Genomic DNA, 22,138 nt, shown 5'->3' on the forward strand with positions numbered 1-22,138 from the left:
GTTTGTGGGATGTTGTTGCTTCAGTACAATAAAAAGAAAATCTATTTTCTTTTAAGGCTTTTTGCACGTTTTGGAGTGCGTGGGCGCTCTACGATCACAAGTTTAGCGTTTTATACCAACACCATTCCTTTTTTTTAGGAATAAAAAGCTAATAAATTGTCAAAATTAGTCGGGTCATGAATGTCACATAGGGAATGTTAAGGTTGGCGAAAGGGAAGTTTTTGTTTATCCACTTTTTACATATATATATTTGAGCCACTTTATTATCAGATGTGTCCTTTAGTGTATTTTTATTCTTTTTATATGTAGAATCTTACTAATTGTTTTTTTTATCATAAGTAGGTAAGAGCTACTAAATGAAGGTGGATTTTTCAGTATTAAACTTCTTTACCACAAATAAAGAGCATGTAATCCTGTATGCAAAGAAATACAACACCATCACTGTTTGACTGCTTACGTTAAATGAATTTTATTTTTTGTTTTTGTCTCTCTTGGTGTTTCTTTACCAGTCAAAATGAGATGCTAACATGTCAGAGCTGCAACAGCTGACATATTTTTCTTTAAAGGAGGCTTTTGAAATTGCCTTTGAACGCAAAGCTTCTCCCGAGCTCGAGTCAAACCAACTGAACAATTTTATTATTTTTTTCTTTTTTATTGTTTTACTTCAGTCGATGTTTGAGCTGCCAATGAGCCGAGACAGAACCAAAGCTCAGCTTAGATCAGAGCGACCGGCATGTGCTTTCAATCTGCCAGCACCCAAAAGCCTTTCCTCAGTCTTACTCCAATCTCTTATTAATTCAGAACCAGGTGGTTGTGATCATTGTTTTTATGCTCTTGTGTTTCATTTTGTGCTGGTTTGTTTTGTTCTGTTGCTATCTGTGGTTTTTCTTAACAGTTTGGAGCAAATGGTGCAATAATCTTGTAATTAATCTCTCATAAATGGACTAGAACTGAACACCCAATAATCCTGTGTGGTTAAAGTAAATTATAAGAACACATTGCTCAGAAAACAAAGTGTTTCAATAAGGTTTTCTATTATTATTATTATTATTATTATTATTTGTTCATTACCAAACAACTCCAACCATTGAAACTGGTAAAGGAAAAATAACATTTCGTAACCTCTGACATTTTCTCATGTTCAGTCTAGATTATGCTGCGTTGCCGGCACTGAAACTATGAATTTACGGAAATCAAACACGGTGATAATGAGTTTCAGCAAAATGTCCCTGTAAGCAAATGTAATCAGATCGACAAAAATCCATTTTAAACTCTGTTTTTTCTCTTTCTTTCACCTTTAACATTTTTAACGTCTTTTAAGTTGACACTCAGCTCAACTCTTGCTCTCTACTGTTGTATTTTTAAATTAATCAAAATGAGTTTTACTTTGGAGCCCAAGACAATGTGAAAATGTTTTTCTCCTGGCAGCTTCTGACTTATTCCTATGTAATGGTTTAGAAGATTACTTCCTGTTTTCCACAGCTTGTAAGCCAAGAGGTTGTATTTTTTTATTTTTGTTGTTTTTATTTTTATATCTATGCCCATTTTTCAATAAAGCATAATAAGAAAAAAAAATAATAATAAGTGAACTACCTGTGTTTCATCCATCCCAGACGACTTCGGTTTGAATTTCTTGCTGATTTAATGGTTAGTTTTTGTGACTTAACTAGATTCACTTCTTTTTTGGCAATTTGTTGATGAAATCATGCAGCTTTTTAAAACCGTTCATAATTGTTAAATTAAATTTTCCTGCACGACAACCTGTAATATCGCTGTGTTTAATCGGCCTGTTGCGACGCCGATCCGGAAGAAAAAGACAAACAGGCTTTCTAGATATTTCTAAACAAAAATGCAAAAATAACAGCACATTTTTTTATTCGCCCCCTTTTAATTTGACACCCTTAAATGAAATCAAGTGTAACTACTTCCACCAGAAGTCAAGTAATTAACAGTAGCGGCTGTAATAGCTAGAAACCGCGGCGCCCTCAGAAATGTTCACGGTGTCCAGACCAGGCCTCTAAAATTGTCCTGGTGAAAAAAAACATTAACCGATTTTATTTATTTGTTTATTTATTGGGGTTACATGACTTGAATTTTATTTAACAAGTTATCAAAGGGAAGACTTCATATTTAGGATCTCTACAATTTGGTCTCTAACTTATTCTGGATATATTTTCAGAACGAGTGTAAACATAACAAAATGATTTGTCTCATGGCTCAACTACTTACAGCTTCCAGTTTGACTTTATTTGAGCCCGCAGCTAAAATGCTACACTTTTACCTTCGGTTTATGAAATAAAATAAATGTAAAAATACCTGTTGGGGTCTAAATACAGTTCACTTTTAAATTGTTTTTTAAGAAATAAAATGCACTTCCTGCCTTCACTGACTGTTTGGTCACATTTTCTTTTCTTTTTTTCTTTTTTTTTACTGTTTCCTAGCAACAAGGATTGGCTCAACTTACCCTTTGGCTCAACTTGCCCCAGTCTCCCCTGTTGTACGTAATGTGATGAGAGCTAACGTGCTAGCATTGATTCTTTGTCAATTCCAAAGTATATATATATTTTAAAAATGTGCCCTGAGAGCAGCTTGATGCGGTTCTGAACTGTTCTGGATTCCTTCTCTTACAATCAGGAGCTGCCACTTGGCATTACTCACTTTGATAATAACAAAAGTCAGGCAGCGGGACAAACTCAACGACAAAACCGTACAACAAAGGAAAAAAAAAAAAAAAACTCTTGAGGCCAAGCTTCCTGCAACACAAAAAAACAAGCCCTGATTTAAAAAAAAAAATAAAATAAAATTCAAAAGGTTTTGGCTTTTGAAGCCACTCAGCCTTCACCTCCTGAAGGCTGAGTGAATAATTCATGAGCTACTGTCACTTTACATTATCCACCACAGAAACGAAACTTGTTTAACAATCGCTTTTCCGTTAAAGAGTCAAGGAGTAAAAGGCTGAAATGTTAACACCGGAGGTTTCGGCTGTGTACGTTCATCCGCAGCACCAGGGAGCCCGAGTGGCTTTATGACGCTGTCACTTCCAATACCGCGGAACCAAACGGAGCGGATTCATTTCACGGCACCGCTCCCTCCTCTGACCTGCGTGCGGATGCGTACGAGGAACCAGAGACACGATTTGGACGTGGACCAAGTAAGTGCCTTACGGGGTCAGAGTTGCATGTTTTGGACCTTTGGGGTTCAGAAACAATTATAGGATTTCTGCGCCGTGCTTACTCAGCTGAGCCCTAGAGGTGGCCGGCGAGTGTACGAAGTGTTTATTAAAATGTAGTTTCAGGGATACATCACTCTAAGCTGAGGAATCTGAAGCGTTTTTATAACCTATAAAAAAAATAAAGAAAGAAAGTCAAACCAAACACAATAAGGCCTAGGGTAGGAAAATGAAATATGTTTCAATAAAGCTAAATTAAGTATTAGGGGCCAGTTGGGACATGTAAAATATTTCCAGAGGGCTTATTAGAGTCTGAATGAGATGTACGCTGTCCAACCAAAACAATAAAGGCAAAGGTTGATGAGGAGACATACCAACAGACGAAGCAGCAAAGGAAATGTCAAATGGTGCAGTGGAAAGCGGACCTCAGAGAAAACTGGAGAGGAATCTGCAACAGCGACACATTTATTATACGTCACAGCTGTACTCCAGGAAACCACTCTGGGTTGTTTTTTTTTGCGTCATTTCTTTGGTTTCACTTGTGTTTCCTTTTAAGAGGTTAATTTGGTCTCTCTCTCTCTCTCTCTCTCTCTCTCTCTCTCTCCTTCAGCCCTGTGTGATGCAGCTTTCATCCCACGTCCAGCTAATTTGCTTCAAACAAGCTAATGGGAACCATTTTGGTTCACGTTTTGAAGGATAAGTTGGGGTGGATCTGTGGACTGCACAAGACATGTTCATTAGATCATTTGCACAAAATCATTCTTATATAAGGAGATTTTCTTATCCTCTGTTCTGACTATGTTGAGCTCTTTTCTGAATGAGTCGTTTTAGGGCCTCTTGTCACTTTAAATCCAAATAAGCTGCTGCTAGCCGCAGCGCACCCAACTCATTTACACCTGCAAGTGAGAAAAGCGAAAAATATAAGAAAGCTGTATGGGACATGTGCTGTTTTTTTTTCTTCCCCTGACTGTGTTTGTGGTTTTATTCCAAGCAGAAAGCTGCCTGGATTCAGAGTTATTACAGTGTTACAGTAAGATAGATGTTCCCCGTGGGTTTTTATTCCTTCAGGTTACATTTCCCCCCCTCCTAAATATGATCGAATGGATCCCCCAAGTCTGTGATTTTCTGCGATGCAGACGGAAATAAAAAACAAAAAACAAAAGCAATATCATTCAAAGTTTTTCTCCAGCAGAAGTTTTCATTACTGCTCGTAATTTATTACATACCATGTAATAAATTACATCTAAACACAACAATCGTCTTATTGTATTCTGCGGGATGATGTACGGAGTTTAGTTTCGTGCCAGGAGATTTTCTACGCTTCGGCTGATGTTTCTTCCTCTTCTCTACAATATTTTATATTTTGTGGAAATGTGTGGGATTTCACATGGACCATCTGTGCTTTCTTCTTGATTTCTTTTCCCCCCTTCTGTCTGTTCTCTGGTTTCATTTCATCTTCTGCCTGCTCTCAACATGAACTTGTTAAGTTACAGCCGCAGGTTTTCGTTCGCCAGATCTTTTTTTGTTTGTTGTAATACTTATTATGGCTTCGTTTTCCAAATCAGGTGTACTCCTGTTTGTTTCCAGAGGAATGGCTATTTTATTTCTTGCCTTGATTCGTCTTTCAGAGGCTTTGGGTGTCATCCCACCTGACAGTCCGGTCCAATCGGGGACCAAATTTCAACATCACCGATAAACAACAAATGTTTTTAAAAAGTTAGAATTATGTCCTACTTGAAGTAGATGACCCATTTGTTATTTTTGCTATATTGTAAAACAAAAATATTTGATGTGAAAACATTTTCTGTTGCTAATAAAACGTTACTACAGAATTATTTATCATTTTTACTAAAGTAAAATATCCACCTTTGTTTTAGTTTCAAGCTTGAAACTGAAATGAATACGTTTTTAAGCATTAACCTTTCCAAACATCATTTTTACATGCTAATACAGAGTTTTATATTCAACTTTTGGCCGAGTTGCAAACATGTCGTTCAATAAACACATCCTGAAAATAAGAGAGGCAGAGGAAACGGCAGCCTTCGGCTAAACTCGCCTCAGACAGAGAACATAACCACGCAGGACAGCAAATTGCCCAGCTGATTTGATCCTTGAGGTTGTTTGTAATCCTGTGATTTAAGGCTCTCATCTTTGAACAACCTAATACCCGGCCTGCTTAATGGGAAACATGCTGGCTGCTGGTCCACATGGAGGTGTGTGGGTGTGTTGATGTGTGTCTGTCTTTTGTCTTAGTGGACAGCCAAGGGAAATGAAAGTATGTGTGTTTTTGATTCCTAACAGAACAAACCTGCGTAAACATAGCCGAGCAATTAACCGTCTACAAATACAGACAAATTCTACAGTGAAGGCATGCGAAGGTGCGCACATCCATCTTATTTTCCCATGTTATTAAGCTGAAGGTCACTGAGGAGGTCTGCAATCATATTTTGATTTTTTGCCCCATTCCTGAAACACTTTGATCATACCCTGTTTTCTTTTAAAAAAACAAAAAACTAACTTTATCTTCGCATATTTAAGGTGTGCCTTCTCTGTGTGGTTAGAAAGAACAAACTGCAGATAGATAAAAAAAAATCTCTGGAAATAAACAACTATATAAATAAATACTAGAGATGCATGATATATCAGTATCGATATTGGTCATTTTTTAACATGTCAGGATCGGTTTGGGATTGGTTCATCTTGACGTCGTTTCTGCTTGTGTTTCAGGAGGGAGAGAGACGAGGGTCGGCCATGACAGTGATAGTGATGCAGCAGAGAATTATGGGTGTTAAACTGAAGCAGGGAAACAATGTAGGCGGAGCGGTCGCTTTCAAACAGTGTCAGAAGTGTAGGGAAATATCACTAAATATTGATAAGTACTGCCACTGTATCAGAATTCATATCAGATATCAATATTTGCTCAATTTTTCAATCAGTGGATCACTAATGCTTACTCTTCAATAGCTTAGAAAAAAATCTAAAGTCAGCCTGTTGAAAAAAAAAGAAAACATTAATACCCTTCTCCGGTATTTAGCTTAGCATCTTCATTCTCCTCAGTCAGTTTAATAGATAAAACCTCATTTTGCTCAGACTTTATTTTTCTAGTGTTTGTGTCCAGGTGACCTGCAGGATCTTGAGCAGTTTGTCACATAAGGAAAGACAACATATTTGTCATGATCCGTAGTTTTCTGTTTATTTTTTGAGTTGTTTCTGTGTTTATTGTTATCCTGTTCCCTGTGAGTCTCTGTCTCTGCGTCTTCCCCATTGATTGTTCCCAGGAGTGTCTCGTTCTCTTGATTAACCTCCCTGTGTATTTAAACCCACCTGTTGTCTTTGTCTCTTGTCAGGTCCTTGTCTTATGTATGTCTAATGTATGTCAGTAGTCGTCCTAGCTCTCCAGTCGAACTGTGCAGTCCTGGTTAGCTTAGCTCCTAGTTCAGTCTTCGTGTCAGTTGCTACCGATAATTAGCCGTGTGCTTTGTTCTCTGCCGTGCTGCCAGATCTGGACTGTTTGAGCAACTTTATCATTAAACTCATCATTTTCATCTACATCCTGGGTCTATCTGCGTCTCTCCTCACCACCAACCAACACACAATATTTTTTTCTTTTTAAACTTTCTTGCATAATTAGTTCTATCGATGGAATCTGAACTAAATAAAATCATCTTGTAGTGACAAGAAATTCAGTCAAAAATATTTGCATTTCTTTGTAAAAATGATGTATAATTCTGTAGTAATTTTGGTAAGGGGCAACAGAAAAGGTTTTCATATAGAATATTGTTTTGCAGTCAAGTCCTGCAGTGTGAAGTGTTTTCATTCTGGTTCTTAAATCTGCATAAATGTTTATGAAATGCACATTTACCTAAAGAACCATATTATTTTTTTTTAACAGGCAATCAATTCCATTAATTGGATTATTAAATAGAAATTTTACCAAGGTTCTTAACTGATTTCTTCTCTTCATACGTAAAAACAATTGATACCCAAAACCTCTAATGGACTTTAGAAAACCACACAGAAACAGAGGCTCCATTTAACTGAAAGTGGCTTTGAATAGGGGAAAAGCATAAGAAGGATGAGGCAATTCACAATTTCTAATGTCACACAAACTCCACACAGCCCTCAATAATTCAGCATCAAATTGACAGAAATTAGCTCCTGCTCCCTTAGGAATGTTGTTAAATCGATCACAACAGAGGCTTTCAGTGTTTCCGCAACCTAACGTTAGAAAAAAAAAAAACGATAAATACATTGACAAACATGTTGATGGTAGTTTCCATTTGCAGACATCCTTTATGTCTGACTCCGGGGGACAAAGCAGAACAGCAGAAGAAAAGAGACCAGAAAGACGGATATCATCGCTTGTTTGCAAATACAAGCTGTGAAAAGAAAAAGTAAATGCTTTTTTTCATCCATGATCTATTTTGGAAGACATCCTGAACAAAAAATGTTTGCAAGGAGTAATTCCACTGTGATGCAGGACCGGGCAGCCTGTGTCTCTGTTGCCTGGTTATCACAGACGTCTGCAGGCATTCGGCAGACCAGCACCACCTACTCAGAGGAGAGCCCACTTCTCCGCCACTTCCTTCTGTGAGACAGGCGAGACATGCAAGAAGTTGATATTGAAACAAAATCGTTACAAACTGAGCATTTGAGATGTAATCTAAAAGATGATATAAACTGTGAGGTGGCAATGAAAACATATTTTTTATGTTTGGTTTAATATTTTACTACTCTCATCTTGCATAGGCACAAATCTGTGCTAAAGACTTGGTGCATTTACTCATATATTGCTTCTAAAGAGCCATACTTTCCAAAGGATTTTCATCAGTCATTATTTGGGTTTCAGAAGGTCTTTCAAATGCCTTTTTTTCAGGTTAGTTTGGTTTTATCTGCTGTTTGACTCAGTTTCAGTTCAGAAACTGGTCATTTTTAGGGGAAACGTTTAACTCCGACCGATGAATCCTTCATTCAGTACAGCTCTAGTTCATCTGTCGACAGCAGTTTTCCTTTTTCAGTGTTTATAGAAGCAGTTGATTGTTAATCACAGCTGCAGAAATGGATTAGGTCTTGCAGCAAAATTAGTTTATTGACTGATTCATTTGCCCACAGAAGCTGATTTATATATATATATATATATATCAGTCTGTAGCTTCCCCTGTCTCTTCAGTTCATGAAAATTATAGAAAACCCCTGGAAGATGTTTCAAGGAACAATAAACACATTATCCTTAGTGGGAATGTCTCGTTGCTCCAATTATTCCACTACAAACACTCACTCAAACTTTTTAAATATAAGTTGAATGTTGGTCTGTCAGGTTGAAAACAATTTGTGTAATTCGTTCGGCAGTAAATCCAGAGAAAGTTTTCTTTGAAGCCCAACGGCCGACAGAAAGCAGAGTTCGGACGAATCTGCCAGCGTGTCCCGAACCCACATCACAAGTCGCTACCGAGGTTCTGCTTTTCCTCATCTTCCTCTCTCTGTTTACCATTATTCTCCGTGTATCGTTAAATTTTCCATCCGCGGCGTTGTCTGTTGAATTTTCTCACACATCCAAAAGACTTTTAGGTCACAGAGAAAACAGCTTTTTCTTTTTTTTTTTTCTTGGTTTACCCCCCTCTTGTCCTTTAGGAAGTTCTTCATCATATGTTGCTGACGAGCAGCTAAAACGCTGTCCGCGCCAACAATTAATCGAATCCCCAACGACTGCTCTTCTTTTCTCTGAATTGCAATTTGAAAAGCCTGTCGACATTTCCATGGCGTTCAAAAGTAAATACTTAGTGCTCTATTTAGCTCTACTCTAAACAATCCTAAGACGTTTAGCAGTGAATAGATGTGGCTTGAAGCCAAGGTAAATGAAGGTTAATGTTTCCAACTGTGTCAGTCCCGATAAAACCAGCAATCTGAGCAGGTTAATGACAAGCCTGATTACTCACACGACCTCCTCAGTTGTGACCCTGGGCGGATTTACAAACAAGCAAGCGACCGTTTTGTTTTCAGATCGGTGATTGGAGTGAGACATCAGGCTATATTGGACTGGACTTCCTGGACCGACCCAGGAGAGGTTAGATTTTTCTCATAGCTGTTCTGAACTTGCTCTGTCGGGGGAGAGGAGGCCAAAGTGAACTCTTCATATGTGTTTCATAAGCCTCTGAGGACCTCATTTTGCAGGTGTGATGTTAAATACGCAGTGTGGACGCCGCAGGAAGTGACCAGATGTAAGCTCATGTAACCCAAATCCCCGGTGGTGACCGGTGCCGGGCAGCCGACAAATGCCAGTCATTTAATCACGTCAAATTAATGGGGCACACGTGCCTGACTCTCGGCACAGCGCTGAATGCTTTCATGCTGTGTACCTCATAAAGGCATTTTCTTACCAAACAAGCACAAACTTCAAAGTATTTAAATGAGATTTTACACGTATTATTAAGCATAAGAATGTATTCACTCCAACAGTAGGTAACATAGCAAGTATGAAGAAAAAGTGTTTTAGGTCAGATGAGACCAAAAGGGCAACTTTTGGCCAAAACAGTCAAAATGCTGATTTATATTGATCATCATAATAAACACACTGTCTCCCCTGTGAAAGCTGGTGGTGGCAGAATGATGCTGTGGGATGTTTCACTTGAGCCGGAACAGAGAGGATGATCAGAGTTGATGGAAAGATGGACAGAGATGAATTCAGGTCAGTCCTGGAAGAAAACCTGATGGAAGGAGCAAAACCTGAGATTAGGGCAGAGATTTACCGTCCAGCCCGAGCAACAACGGATCGGTTTAGATCCAAACATGACCATGTGTTAAAAAGACCTAGTCAAAGTTTAGACGTGAATTTGTGGCAAGACTTAAAGCTGGGGTAAGTGACCTTTCTTGAAAAGAAATACGTCTTTCAAATATTTGACAGTTTAATATGAGACAGATAATTTGTAAAAAACCCTAACCCTATTTCTTCTTTCTTCTCCCATTACTCCTAATGTGAACTACAGAAACACACAGGGTCTTAGTGCTATCAATCATGCATGTGCATGCGCTGCTCACACTCTCCGTTTTTCTACCTGCTGTGCTACAGCTTCTCACCAGCAGAGCCTGGCAAGAATGCTAAGGCTAGTTAGCATGGCCCCGCATGGCGGAAGGTAAATGGAATGGTTGTTTCTCCACAATTAGCACACTGAGCAGCGCATATTGATTGACAGCAGTGAGACCTTCCTCCTGGTGCTGATTGGGTGTTTTCGTCAAGAGCGGTGCATTTCTCCAAACGGCAATAGTGGCACTGGAGGGAGGTGGAGGAGCTTGATCGCGACATGGTGACAGTTTTGACAAATATGCAAAAACCTTTTTTAAAACCTGAAGTTCACTGATCCTCTCCATCCAATCCAACTGAGCTTGAGCTATGTCGCAAAAAAGAATGGGTAAAATTATTCAGGGTTATGTGGAGTTTGCAGAGACATAAGCAGGAGCAGCAGCAGGTCATTCAAAAAAGTACCAACTCAAAAAAAGAAAAAACAACTAAGTGACATTCTGGTTCCACTTCACAAGCACGCACTACTTTGTTCGGCCTGTCACACCAAATCCAATAAAATTCATCGATGGTTGTGACTGTAATGCAGCAAAATGTGGGAAAAGTTCAAAGAGTAGGAGTATTTTATTATTATTTTTTTTTTAATGGCATCCCAGAAACTGGGAAGTGGAAGCGAGGTCGCAAAGTGGGGTTGCCAAGATCTCAGCGATACCGTCAACATTCAGTCAACCTGGGCCGCAATTATGCAGCTGTTGTCATCGTTCTTTTGTCAGCTGATTTAAACTGGGCAGCAGCAGCAGCATGACATTTAGAGACACAGGCTTGTTAACTGTGATGTCATCGGCTCAAATCCTCTTGGCTGCCTGAGAATGTGAATGGAAACCATAACACTTCCCAGTTTCATCATCTACAGTGCTCCTAATTCCCATCTATTACAGCCTAGCTGGTCTGTGGACGGCGTGTTTGTTGTGAAAGCAGCTGCTCGGTGTGCGATAAGGCAAAGGCATCAAAGGGACGGTTGTCAGGGCTTGAAAACCCTTGTTTTGTAATGTTGTCACAATCGGCCTTGGTGACACATAAAGCAAAGAGCCAATTCAGTAAAAATGTATCTCTGTATTGAGACCACTTTTATAGATTTTACTGGCCTTGGTCACTTTTTTTTTTTTTTTTTTACAAAAGTTTAAACCAGCCAATATAGCTTTTACACACACTTGTAATATTTTCCTGTCACTTTCAACACTGGATGGAAAACAAACTAAATAAGGTCGAGAGCTTTTGTTTTATTTTCTTTTTAAATTTTCTTTATAACTTTCCGGTTTGTGGCTGCCAGTCAGAAAAGCCAAGAAATAAAAGCTTCAGATCCTGCAACTTAATCCCAAACACCATCCAGATATTTCTGCAACGATGGCGTTTCCTCACCAGTAATGCGGGGGGAAAACTTTTCACATAAAATATCTGGGAAAAGGTCCGGCATGGCAGAAATCCTTTGCCATCACATAATAACTTTAACGGCTTTCCTTGTGTTTTAGCTACATGTGATAAATGCCAAATGAAATGGAAACACAATGGCTCTTTCAGTTCAAACCGAGCAAAGAGTAACACAATCTAGAAGTCATGACCCACGTCTGAATTACATGCAGCTGGATTGACAATATACTTAGGTGGGCTGTCCACAAACATTAAAGGCCAAAAATCTTTGGCGATTTGACATTTTGATACTTCACAAACTTCGGTTTTCATTTCTTGCGACCTCAAATTGTAATTTTTTTCCTCTGCTGTAGTCGTTTCTTGTTTTGTTTTTTTTTTTAATTGGTTTAATATTTCTCTAAATTCCCTTTAGAAATCTGAATCCTGCAATTTGATCCTGACACTGACAGGACGCTGGTGTAATGTCGGCTTTTTACATTCATTACTGCATGAAGACGTGCGCAGCTCTCTGTGCACACACACTGAATCACAGCAAAATCAAATGCAGGTGACTTGGGCTCCACTCGTGTTTGACCTCAAAATTATTCAAACCCCCTGACATTTTCAGATGTGCTTTAATTCTCATTCGACCAGTAAGTTTGCATTTGATGGGAACTGAGGCAGGCAGCTCTTCAAAGACAATAACACAATATAAACAAGTATCAAATTCAAACTTTAATTAGCTTTTAATTACACTTTTAGTAATTCATCAGCATTACAGCAATCAATCAATCTCTTCTTATAATTGCTGACCAGTTTCTTGCATGTTTCCAGGTATTATAATGATTTATCTTTGGTTATAAACTCTTAGTCTTTGCAGCTGGAAGGTCTCTTTCCATCACCCTAATCTTTAGTTTCCTCTGTGAATTCTCTGTCAGATTCAAGTCAGGATGTTGACATTACTTCAAGTCAGAAGAGAATATATATATATATATATATATATATATATATATATATATATCCAAAAAAATAAATAAATCAACAGAAAATACAATAAACTTTATCTTGATACAACTAAATGATCTATGGAGTATCTTGAAAATCATATAACCTAGATATCCACTTTCAGCTCTTTTCAAGTCGAATTGTATAAAATTCAATTGATTTCAATTTCATAAAGTGCAGTTTAGTGCAATTATAATAATCTTACTTTACCTCATTTTGACTTACCAAGGTTGCAGATACAGCTCCACTGCCATAACTGAAAAGAAAACCTACAATCAATTAATTTGAGAGTGGGAAATATAGACAATATGTCAAAATGTGTCATCTCATGTACTGTGCCGTGCAAACAGCACACCTTTCCGTGCAAAGCTAACTGTAAATAAGTACAGTTAAGACTGAGGGGATTAAAGGATTTTCACATCAGTTTATCAGACTGGTGATAATTTGACTATGCTAAGAAAAAGCTTATAATTTCATGTCATTCTTGAAGTATATAATATTCCAGGCATCCTATGCAGCTCTAGATCATTTAAACTAAATATCTGATGTGGATTTTTCACTTTGCAGCAACCAACACACAGGCACACAACCTTTCATGGCAACCAAAGCTGGCTTTAAATTAAAAGACATTTTTGTCCCCAAACCGTTAGCCATGAGAAAAATTCTCAATTCTCAAAAGTAAATAACACAAATCACATAGGAGCTTTTTTTTTTTTTTTTGCAGCCAGTTCACAGACTGTTGAGAACTCACCATGTTTGAGTTTGAAGGCATGGGCAATAAAACGCTGCATTGAAAATAAGCTGAGCTGTAACTCCCTCCTGTGGCGAGACAGTTCACAGGGAGACGGACGGGTGACACGAGGGGTCGGAGGTTGGGGAACTACCCTGGGTGGCATGGTTTGGCTTTCCTTTTGCGAAGCTGTCTCTTGGGAAGAATGAGTCGAGCAAAAGAATAGACAAGGAGATTGAAACATGTGTGCGTCCATCTTTAAATGATCCCAGTGCGACTTCAAACTTTCCCCGACGTTTTTGCTGCTGAACATGCATTCTGGAAACGAGCTGCTGGGAAATCTGCCGACACACATGGAGAGTTATGGTCGACCTTCTCCAAATGTGCATGTCGAGTCCCAAGAACCATTCACATATAAATGGTTTTTAGTCTGGTGATTTCAAAATCAAATCCAAATGATTAAAATTACATCCCAATTACACTGTCAAAGTAATTGACAGTGTAATTGTGTTCACTTTTAAGCAATAAATACAATACTGAGCAATCAAAAACACGGCAAAAAAATTATAATGAAGCATTATCTCAGGCATGAAAGACTAAATTAATTTTAACATTTTAAACAACATAAAAATCTTAACTTCTAAAGGGTAAAAGTAAATACAATTAAGCATTACAACAGGCTTCATCAACAGCCATTGCAGTTGAAGGTACAAGTTGAATGAAGAAATGTAAATATATGACTAAACTACGTGTCCTGTGAACATTTTACTCCCAGTTTGGTGGAACGGACTTTGGATTCCCAGTCTCCCAGGAGGAATTGGGACAGTTTTCAGCGTTGCCGTATATGGAAGCTTACATTCTGGAAGCAGGAGTCCTGCATCTGGCCAGAAGGATCTGGAATGACCTGCGTGCGGAAGACGACCTTCCAGATGAAGGTGAAGACAAAAGGCAGTGTGGAACTCTGGGTCCTGGTCACAGAGTGGTCATCCCAAGCTGCTGTGTTTGGGCAATTCAAGGTTGCTGTCCTGATCCGGATGGACAATACAGGCAGGATTTCCCTCAGTGTATTATAAGCCTGGTGGGCCACCAGGCTTTACTTGTGCCCCCACCTGGTTTAGCATTGTTAATTTATTAGTTCTTTTTAATGATTGCCTTTTTTTAAAGACTTTATAGTTGGTGTTTAAGTATTAATCTTCCAGTCTTTCAAAAGTGCTTAACTATAAAATTATATTTATTGCAAAGTGCTCCTGTAGATATATGAACATTTTGAGTTCTGAAGACATGATTCCTTCCTCTGTTTGCTGCAAAGTCTGACCTGTTGAAAGAGCATAAATAATTAGATGTGTCACATGTTTTGATTCACAATTTAATAAATCCTGAGAAGGAGGAAATGCTTAAAATAGTCATGATCAAAAACAGAATTCTGTCCTGCCAAATGAGGCCTACTGTTTTTTTGTTTTGTTTTTGTTTTTTTTAATTACAATCAATTTCAAGTTTTCATTGGGAAGGCAACAAGCAGCAGTGATGGTTCGACACAAACATTAACTTCTCACCCTGGCCTCTGCTGACTGGTGTCACCAGCAGCTCCTGTGTGGTGGGAGCCGGCACACCGGGCAGCACATCATGCTGACCTGGGTCATTTGGTCTCATGGTTGAAACTCGAGGGAGTCCGCGTCCTGATGCCACCAGTTTCCTTATAAGTGGCCTCTGAAGTTGTGGAATGTAATGGAAGTCCTTCTCCTCCTTTATGGCATACAAACTCCTACTATAAAGCTTGTGATGTCTGAAAGTGGATATTAAGCACATGACACAGATCAAAATACTAATATTCCATAGAATAGTGTTATATAGGAGACATACCTAAAGCGCCAGAACTTGTGAAGCTCTTTTAGCCAGCGTTCATTGAGAATGACTTCTGATAAATCTGATGGGAACCTTATCCCTTCTCTGTTCACTCCTTGTCTCTGTGCTCCTCCAAGGGACCACGCTGACAGGCATCCAGGGGCCACTCATGCTCTCCTGTGACATGGTGTAGAAGGCCTTGCCACATGTCCTAAATCAGAAAATGAACATAACAGTTTGAAATTACCTTTATCTTTTTTAAATGCAGATTTTTACAGTGACTGCATCTTTTCCCCAGTGTTTCCCACAATGCGTGTACAATGTAAATTAATTGCACATTTACCAATGCATTGTATATATTACAATGCACTTGACATGTAATATGTCACCTTATTACATGTCAAATGCATTGTTGAACAATATCACATTCTAAACAAACTTGCTGTATACACGCTATGTGTCAACACCTCAGTGCTTAATGTTAGCAATGATAAATACATATTGTATTTTTGGATAATTCTATGACTCACAAAAAAAGTCGTCACAGTTCTTGCAGCAGAATCAAAAATGATTGCAGATCTCCTTGTTCCACTGCAGAAGAATGGAACAACCTCTTTGCTACCTTGCCTTAATAAACACAAATCATTATGTAATGAATTAACATATTGGATAAAAATGTACAATTTTGACACTTATTATGTATTCATGTTATGATCCAAAAACTTACTGAATGGATCTTTTTGCCCAGGTTGTTAGAACCATGCCACATGTCTAAAGTGTGTAGCACTTCACTGTCCTTGTATTTTCCATTGACTGCCACAGAAATGTTATTGGAGATACGTTGTCAGATAAAATCATGAGGTCAAGCAAACATTTACTGTTATTAATAGGACTACATTGCACTTACTGAACAGAGCAGATATGTGTGAATGTGCATCTGTGCACACTTCAGCAAGTTTAACCTCCGGGTGGAGCTGGTCAAAGCTTCTGGTAAAGCGATAAAGCCTTCCCAGAACTCCTCTGAGTCTCACACTTGTCAATGTTTCCTATTGATACGATTTATTTAGTGTCCTTTTCCATGACGGTGTAGATACAGGACTGAGCACAAAACCCAGGGCTGGGTTCATTCACCCCTCAGCTACGAAAAATAGCAGATGCAAAAGAAACAAAGAATTCTTATCAACATGGGGTCACTGTTTTAGGCAGAGATGTATGTCTAGGGTGACATAACTGAGTATTATACTCACCAAGTACTACAACATTATCCTGAAACTACTTCAGCTCTGTAGGAGCTGAAAGCAACCAGCTGTTTGTAAGATGCTGACCTGTCTGTCAACTGACTGATGTAGTTCATTCAACATCGCTGCACTGGACGTCTATGGTAAAGAACAATAACCAGACTTGTGGTTGTCCCAAAAGTCTTTGATAGTGTCAACACAGTAACTGTCTTGCATTTTGACGAAGGTTGACCGATCCACTGCTCCCATATTCATAAACCTGAGCAGCAGTGCAACTCGGGCATCGTTGTTGCCAGACAGAATTATGTTATTATGCTATTATGAATTACGCCAAAGAAAGTCCCCAGCTTGCATTCCATACTTGAAAGGAGACTGGGAATTCGCTTGCCACACACAGCTATTGTTCGAACAAATCTGGAAAACACATTCATATACAAATGTAGCATTACATTTTAACTACTACAATGTTCAGAGGAGTAAAGTGACATACCTATTGCATGATGAGCGTTGTTCCTCTGGATTTGGTCTAGATCTGGAACGGTCGACATTCCACAAACGTCTGTGGGTCTTCAGCCGTTCACATTGGGATTGGCAACAACAGATATTCTGCACGTTCTTTCAAACAAGCAAGATAAGTGATGCCATCTTCACTCTGGACTTTAGTTATTTCTGGCAAAGTGTGGGATTATGTTGTCTCTGTCTCTAAAGCTTCTGATGTCAGCTTTTCCACACTTGTGCACATAAGGGGCCTGAACACGGAAGCATGTGGCTCCAAACCATAAACAAAATCCAGGGTTGAAAGGCCAACCTTGAATCTACAAAACATTTAGAACAAACATAACCTTAATGATGCTAAAAACAGCATGATCTTAAATGGATGGTTTTCACAGTCAAATGTAAACATTAACGTGTCTAATCTTGTTTTTTGTTTAACAGAGGTATTACTGCAAATCCACTATTTCTTTGCGGTAATGTAGATTTTCTCCAGTTATCGAGAAGCATTTAAATCAAGTTCTTACTTATTAGGCTGCTGGCTATTTTCAATTCTTACCCTACATTCACTTGTTTTAGCTGCAACAACATAGTAGCTAAATTAACTTAGTTAATTGTTTTAAATAAAGACGAGAAACATTACCTTTGAATAGAGAAATGATTGCGGTAAATTAATGTTTGAAGTCCTTCACAATCTTCTCTTTGTCATCGACACTCACAGGAAGCTGAAAGCATCCAGCAGTTTGTAAGATGCTGGCCTGTCTGTCAACCAACCGACTGATGTAGTTTATTCAATGTAGCTGCACTGGATACCTATGGTAGAGAACAATAACCAAAGACATAAATAAATATACTACTGCAGTCCCAATTTACACCACCAGCATGGTTTGGTAATTATTGCACACTACGCAAAGTTTGATAGATAAAATTATCGAACAACCAGAAGTTATGGTGGAAACATTTTTTTTTGTTTCAATGACGGTATTAGTAAGTTCAGTTTGGAAATGTAAAAAAGATCCTTTAGTTTCACTTCTGCTGTGCCGTTTCACCTGTTTGCTGTGAGTTTTGCTCCTGTCGACCACCGTTATCTGATCAAGTCATCGTCGCGTCCTCACCTCTCCACAATCTGCTACAACCAGTAGATCAGCAGATGGAGGAAGTAACCTGCTTTAGGGGTTGGTCAACTCAAATCATGTGACATGAGTTCATGGAGAAAGGAAACGCAGAGAAAAGACAACAGGGTCAAAAAAATATAAAAATATTTATCGCCGTCTTTTCCTTTTATCCTTATAGGTTTTATGTTGAGCTCAGCAGGGTTGTTTTAATTCCTCTACATTTTAGTTTGTCCACCATGATGTTATCTCAGCCATCTCACAACTTTAAAGATTTAATTTGTCCGCAAAAGTATTGTACTCTATATTTAAAGAGTTGAATTTGTCTCGAAAAGCGTTGTCTCTTCTCAGTGCTTAGAGATTGTAGATTCGACACCCAGCAGCATTACCTACTTTTAAAAGTATTATCACCTGAGCCTAACATTTCTGAGGTTTCATTCCTCAGAAATTTGAATTTGCCTCCTCCAGCATTGGGTCATTGTTTGATTAAACAGAAAAAAAAGACTTTATTGCCTTTTTAATCAGAATCTTTAAAATGTAAAATACAAAATCCAGCAGGATAAAGAAAAGCCCCTTTGCAAGACGCTACCTAGGGCATCCTCGGTCCTCCCAGAATCCTTAACATCTAAAGTGAAAAATCTAGCAGCGGGATAAAGAAAAGCCCCAGTGCAAGACGCTACCTAAGGCATCCTCAGACCTGCTAAAATCCTTAATATCTAAAATACACAATCTAGCAGCGGGATAAAGAAAAGCCCCAGTGCAAGGCGCTACCTAAGGCATCCTCAGGCCTGCTAGAAAGCTTTTGTCTTTAAAAAATAAATAAATAAATAAAACAGAGAAATGATAATGTTCTAATGTGACTTCCCAGGTAGGTCTTCAGTTTTTCAAGATCCCAATCTAATCAGAGTCACTTGACAAGTGGTAGTGAGGTCTAAACCACAATTGTCTGAAACTCTCTCTAGTTCCGTCAGATGTTGAAGCAATTGATTCCTCTTCTATGTCCTCTTCAGAGTCCATCCAGAAACAGAAGGCAGGGGATGACAAAGTTGAATCTTTGCACTGTATTGATGGTAAGGGACTGAGGACAGGGAATGACAGAATGGGATCATCCCATGAAATCTCAAGTGAAGGACTGAAGACACAGGGTGACAAAATGGGATCCTCCCAGTATGTCAAGGGTGAGGGACTGAAGACAACGGATGACATAAAAGGATCGTCGCGCACCATCCCTCGTGAGGGACTAAAAAATGGAGATGACAGAAAAGGACCCTCACGCACCATCCCTCGTGAGGGACTGAAGACAGGGGATAACAGAACAGGATCCTCATGCGCCATTTTACATGAGGGACTGAAGACAGGGGATGAGAGAACAGGATCCTCATGGTCTGTCTTTTGGTAGGCAATGAACACAGGGATTGGCAGAATGGGCTCATCCTCCCATTCTTTACGACATCTCCATGCCAACCTTGTGCCGATACTTTGAAGGACCTCCTCCAAACTGGGCTTCATGGCAGGGACCTCCTCTTCATCACTGCTGTCCCTGGACCTCTTGGCAGGGGGCTCCTCTTCAGCATCATTGTTTATGCTGATCACAGATGTCACATGAGCCGCATCCTCTTCCCAACCTACCTGGTAATGTTGGGAGGTCCCAATAGGTTTTGAGTCCTCTGGACTCAAAATGGGCTCTTTCTGCTTGTTAAGTCCACGTGTGGATTCAAGCGAAGTCAAGAGAAAAATATCCTCTTGAAGCTTCTGAGCCATCTCGATGTCCTGTATGTATTTAAAAATTGGAGGAAGAACCTCAAGCAGTTGTGGTGCAGTGTAAGCACGGTCCACTGTCGGACTGGAGCTGGTAGTACAGCCATTATTAACTTCTTCTTCACTGGAGCTGCTAGTAGAGCTACCACCGGAGTTGCTAGTAGAGCTGCCACTGGAGCTGCTAATACTGTCATTACCAACCTCACCTTCACTGGAGCTGGTAGAACTGTCGACAGAGTCTGGAAGTGACCTACAGCTTGACACCTCTCCCTTGTGTTCAGAAACTGATGGGCAGTAAAATGTGAAGGGTTAGTGAAATGTCGTCTGACATCTGTGGGAAAACATCTGACCACCTTACCGAGATTCTTACCATTGTCCGGGTGTCCCTCCAACATTAGGGATCCATCTGGAGGAAGCACTAAAGCATGAGCTATGAAGGAAAAAAAAAACTAAATACTACCGTTCAGTATCAAGACCTTCACAAAAATTCAAAAAAATGTTTAGAGAGAAAACTGAAATACCAATACATTAACCCAAGTTGGAGAATGTCTTCGTTTTTCTTGACTAGATTTAATTAACGATATTATTGCTATACTATACTGATGGGGGTCCACAGTGACATCGATGGAGTCCTTGATGTGATACATGAGTAGCCTCTCGAAGCAATTCATGACTACCAATGTTAAGGCTATAGGCTGGTAGTCATTCAGGCTCGTCACTGTGGAGCACTTGGGGACAGGGACAATAGTGGTGGTCTTTAGACAGGTGGGCACAGATGACAGTGACAGTGACGTGCTGAAGATAAATTAATCACAACTGGACTAACTGAAACCGAGATCATTGTTTTTCTAATTAATTTTAACATTTACTGTTAGCATTCGATTAACTTCTGAAAATGATACGTCACTAAAATGCAATAGAGCATGGTCTTGAGTAACTAAATAAACTAAATAATTTAGTGACTTTGTTAAATGAATAGAATAGGCACACATTGATTGTTCTTTACAGATAAGAATAAAGTTGTGTGTTATTTAATCAATGTATCCATGGAGATACTGCATTTTTCAAACAGCTGGTTCCAAAACTTCTTTCAAACCAAAACAACTGCAGTCAGCATTACTGATTTTAACTAATTTAAGTAATATTTTTTTTCTTTTCAAATTAGTTCACTTATGTAGGAAAACTACATGTAGGGCATTTTTCAAAACTGATTTGAAAAATGATCTAGTTTGCAAGAAATTGGACAGAAATTTAGCTGTGTTTTCAAACCAGCATAAGAATTTTTGTCAAACACTAGTATTAACATCGCAGACATTTATCCACAGATTCCAATAAGATAACGCATAAATTCCAAATCCATTTAAATTACAAATTTGTTTCACTCCACAAATGAATGTTCTTTTTAAAAATAATAGTAAATATTTAATGTGTTTCATTTAGTGTATCCACAGAAACAGTGTTTATCAGGGCATTTTTCAAAAACACCGGTCAAAAACAAGCTAGTTTTCCAAAAATTTTACATTAATTCAATTAATTTGATATCTATTAACTAAAATACTTATATTTCTTAAATCACTACACGCTGACATTTACGAAATTTAGCCGAGAAAAAGGCTCATTAGCAAGAAGGATCTATGCTAGCAAAACATGCTAATAGTCTTTCTTTTTTTTTGTACAGCAGTCGGAATTTCTTTAACACACACAGACACAAAATAAACTAAACAATTCACTAATATGTTGGTAAAAACTTGCTTTCGTGTATTAAAAATAGTAGAAGAATTATATTAACCTTCCGGCTGATCGCCCCGCTGGTGCTTCTCCTGGCCAGGAACCATCCTTTGCAGGTTTGTTTACCACGGGCTTCTTCAACAAGTGCTTCTTCAGCAAGTTTTGCAAAGCAGACTTTCTCAGCAAGGTCAAACCTTCCGAAGCTTTCTATGCTCTTTTAGGCGTCTCCTACAAAAGTCCAGTCGCAAAGGGAAAGAATTTCGAAGGTCAGGACCATTTATAGGGCTGCGAACGCTAACGTCGTTTCCATGACTTTCATTGACGACAGGACGCGTGCGTTCGTCAATTCCACGGATTAACGTCGTTTCCATCATGACTTTCATTGACGAACGCACTTGTTCATGGAAACGTCATGGAAACGACGGTAGCGTTGGCAACCATATAAATGGTCCTGACCTTAAAATGTTTCCCTTTGCGACTGGACTTTTGAGGGAGACGCGTGAAAGAGCATAGAAAGCTTCGGAAGGTTTGAACTTGCTGAGAAAGTCTGCTTTGTAAAACTCGCTGAAGAAGCCCGTGGTAAACAAACCTGCGACAGATGATTCCTGGCCAGGAGAAGCACCAGCGTAATGATCAGCCGGA

At 39.0% G+C, this 22,138-nt stretch overlaps 1 protein-coding gene and 3 long non-coding RNA genes across 5 annotated transcripts; all 4 read right to left on the reverse strand.

Moving 5' to 3' along the window:
* Positions 1-233: 233 nt before the first annotated feature.
* On the reverse strand, positions 234-11,820 carry LOC106945954 (uncharacterized). Its single transcript, XR_001424661.1, has 3 exons — positions 11,808-11,820; positions 6,785-6,787; positions 234-2,087 (listed from the first exon to the last, which is right to left on the reverse strand). It is a non-coding gene; the product is annotated as an uncharacterized LOC106945954 (long non-coding RNA).
* A 2,710-nt stretch (positions 11,821-14,530) lies between these two features.
* LOC106945953 (uncharacterized) lies at positions 14,531-15,114 on the reverse strand. The gene is made up of 2 exons (XR_001424660.1): positions 14,880-15,114; positions 14,531-14,641 (listed from the first exon to the last, which is right to left on the reverse strand). It is a non-coding gene; the product is annotated as an uncharacterized LOC106945953 (long non-coding RNA).
* A 77-nt stretch (positions 15,115-15,191) lies between these two features.
* Positions 15,192-18,162, reverse strand: LOC106945952 (uncharacterized). Of its 2 annotated transcripts, none has more exons than XR_001424659.1 (8): positions 17,948-18,162; positions 17,542-17,623; positions 16,897-17,221; positions 16,395-16,820; positions 16,076-16,301; positions 15,896-15,981; positions 15,695-15,795; positions 15,192-15,379 (listed from the first exon to the last, which is right to left on the reverse strand). It is a non-coding gene; the product is annotated as an uncharacterized LOC106945952 (long non-coding RNA). The 2 variants fall into 2 exon arrangements; XR_001424658.1 differs by having other exon boundaries at positions 17,542-17,711.
* Positions 18,163-19,130: 968 nt separating this feature from the next.
* On the reverse strand, positions 19,131-21,842 carry LOC106945944 (uncharacterized). Its single transcript, XM_015029962.1, has 4 exons — positions 21,558-21,842; positions 20,139-20,198; positions 19,289-20,052; positions 19,131-19,196 (listed from the first exon to the last, which is right to left on the reverse strand). Exons 1-4 carry the CDS (start codon positions 21,601-21,603, stop codon positions 19,131-19,133), a joined length of 936 nt encoding a protein of 311 aa, XP_014885448.1. The 5' UTR covers positions 21,604-21,842.
* Between the last annotated feature and the right edge of the window lie 296 nt (positions 21,843-22,138).

Source organism: Poecilia latipinna, unplaced genomic scaffold (genome assembly GCF_001443285.1).
Source record: "Poecilia latipinna isolate Pla-1442-1.1 unplaced genomic scaffold, P_latipinna-1.0 Scaffold169, whole genome shotgun sequence".
Lineage (NCBI taxonomy): Eukaryota > Metazoa > Chordata > Actinopteri > Cyprinodontiformes > Poeciliidae > Poecilia > Poecilia latipinna.

What these genes read in the sequence shown, in the direction of transcription:
- LOC106945944 (XM_015029962.1), bottom strand. Translation starts at nt 21,603, where the DNA reads ATGGTTCCTGGCCAGGAGAAGCACCAGCGGGGCGATCAGCCGGAAG. An exon ending in GCGGGGCGATCAGCCGGAAG is followed by an intron (nt 20,199 to 21,557) that starts GTTAATATAATT and finishes TTTCCTTCATAG; the next exon opens with CTCATGCTTTAGTGCTTCCT. An exon ending in TCAGTCCCTCACGAGGGATG is followed by an intron (nt 19,197 to 19,288) that starts GTGCGTGAGGGT and finishes CGTTGTCTTCAG; the next exon opens with TCCCTCACCCTTGACATACT.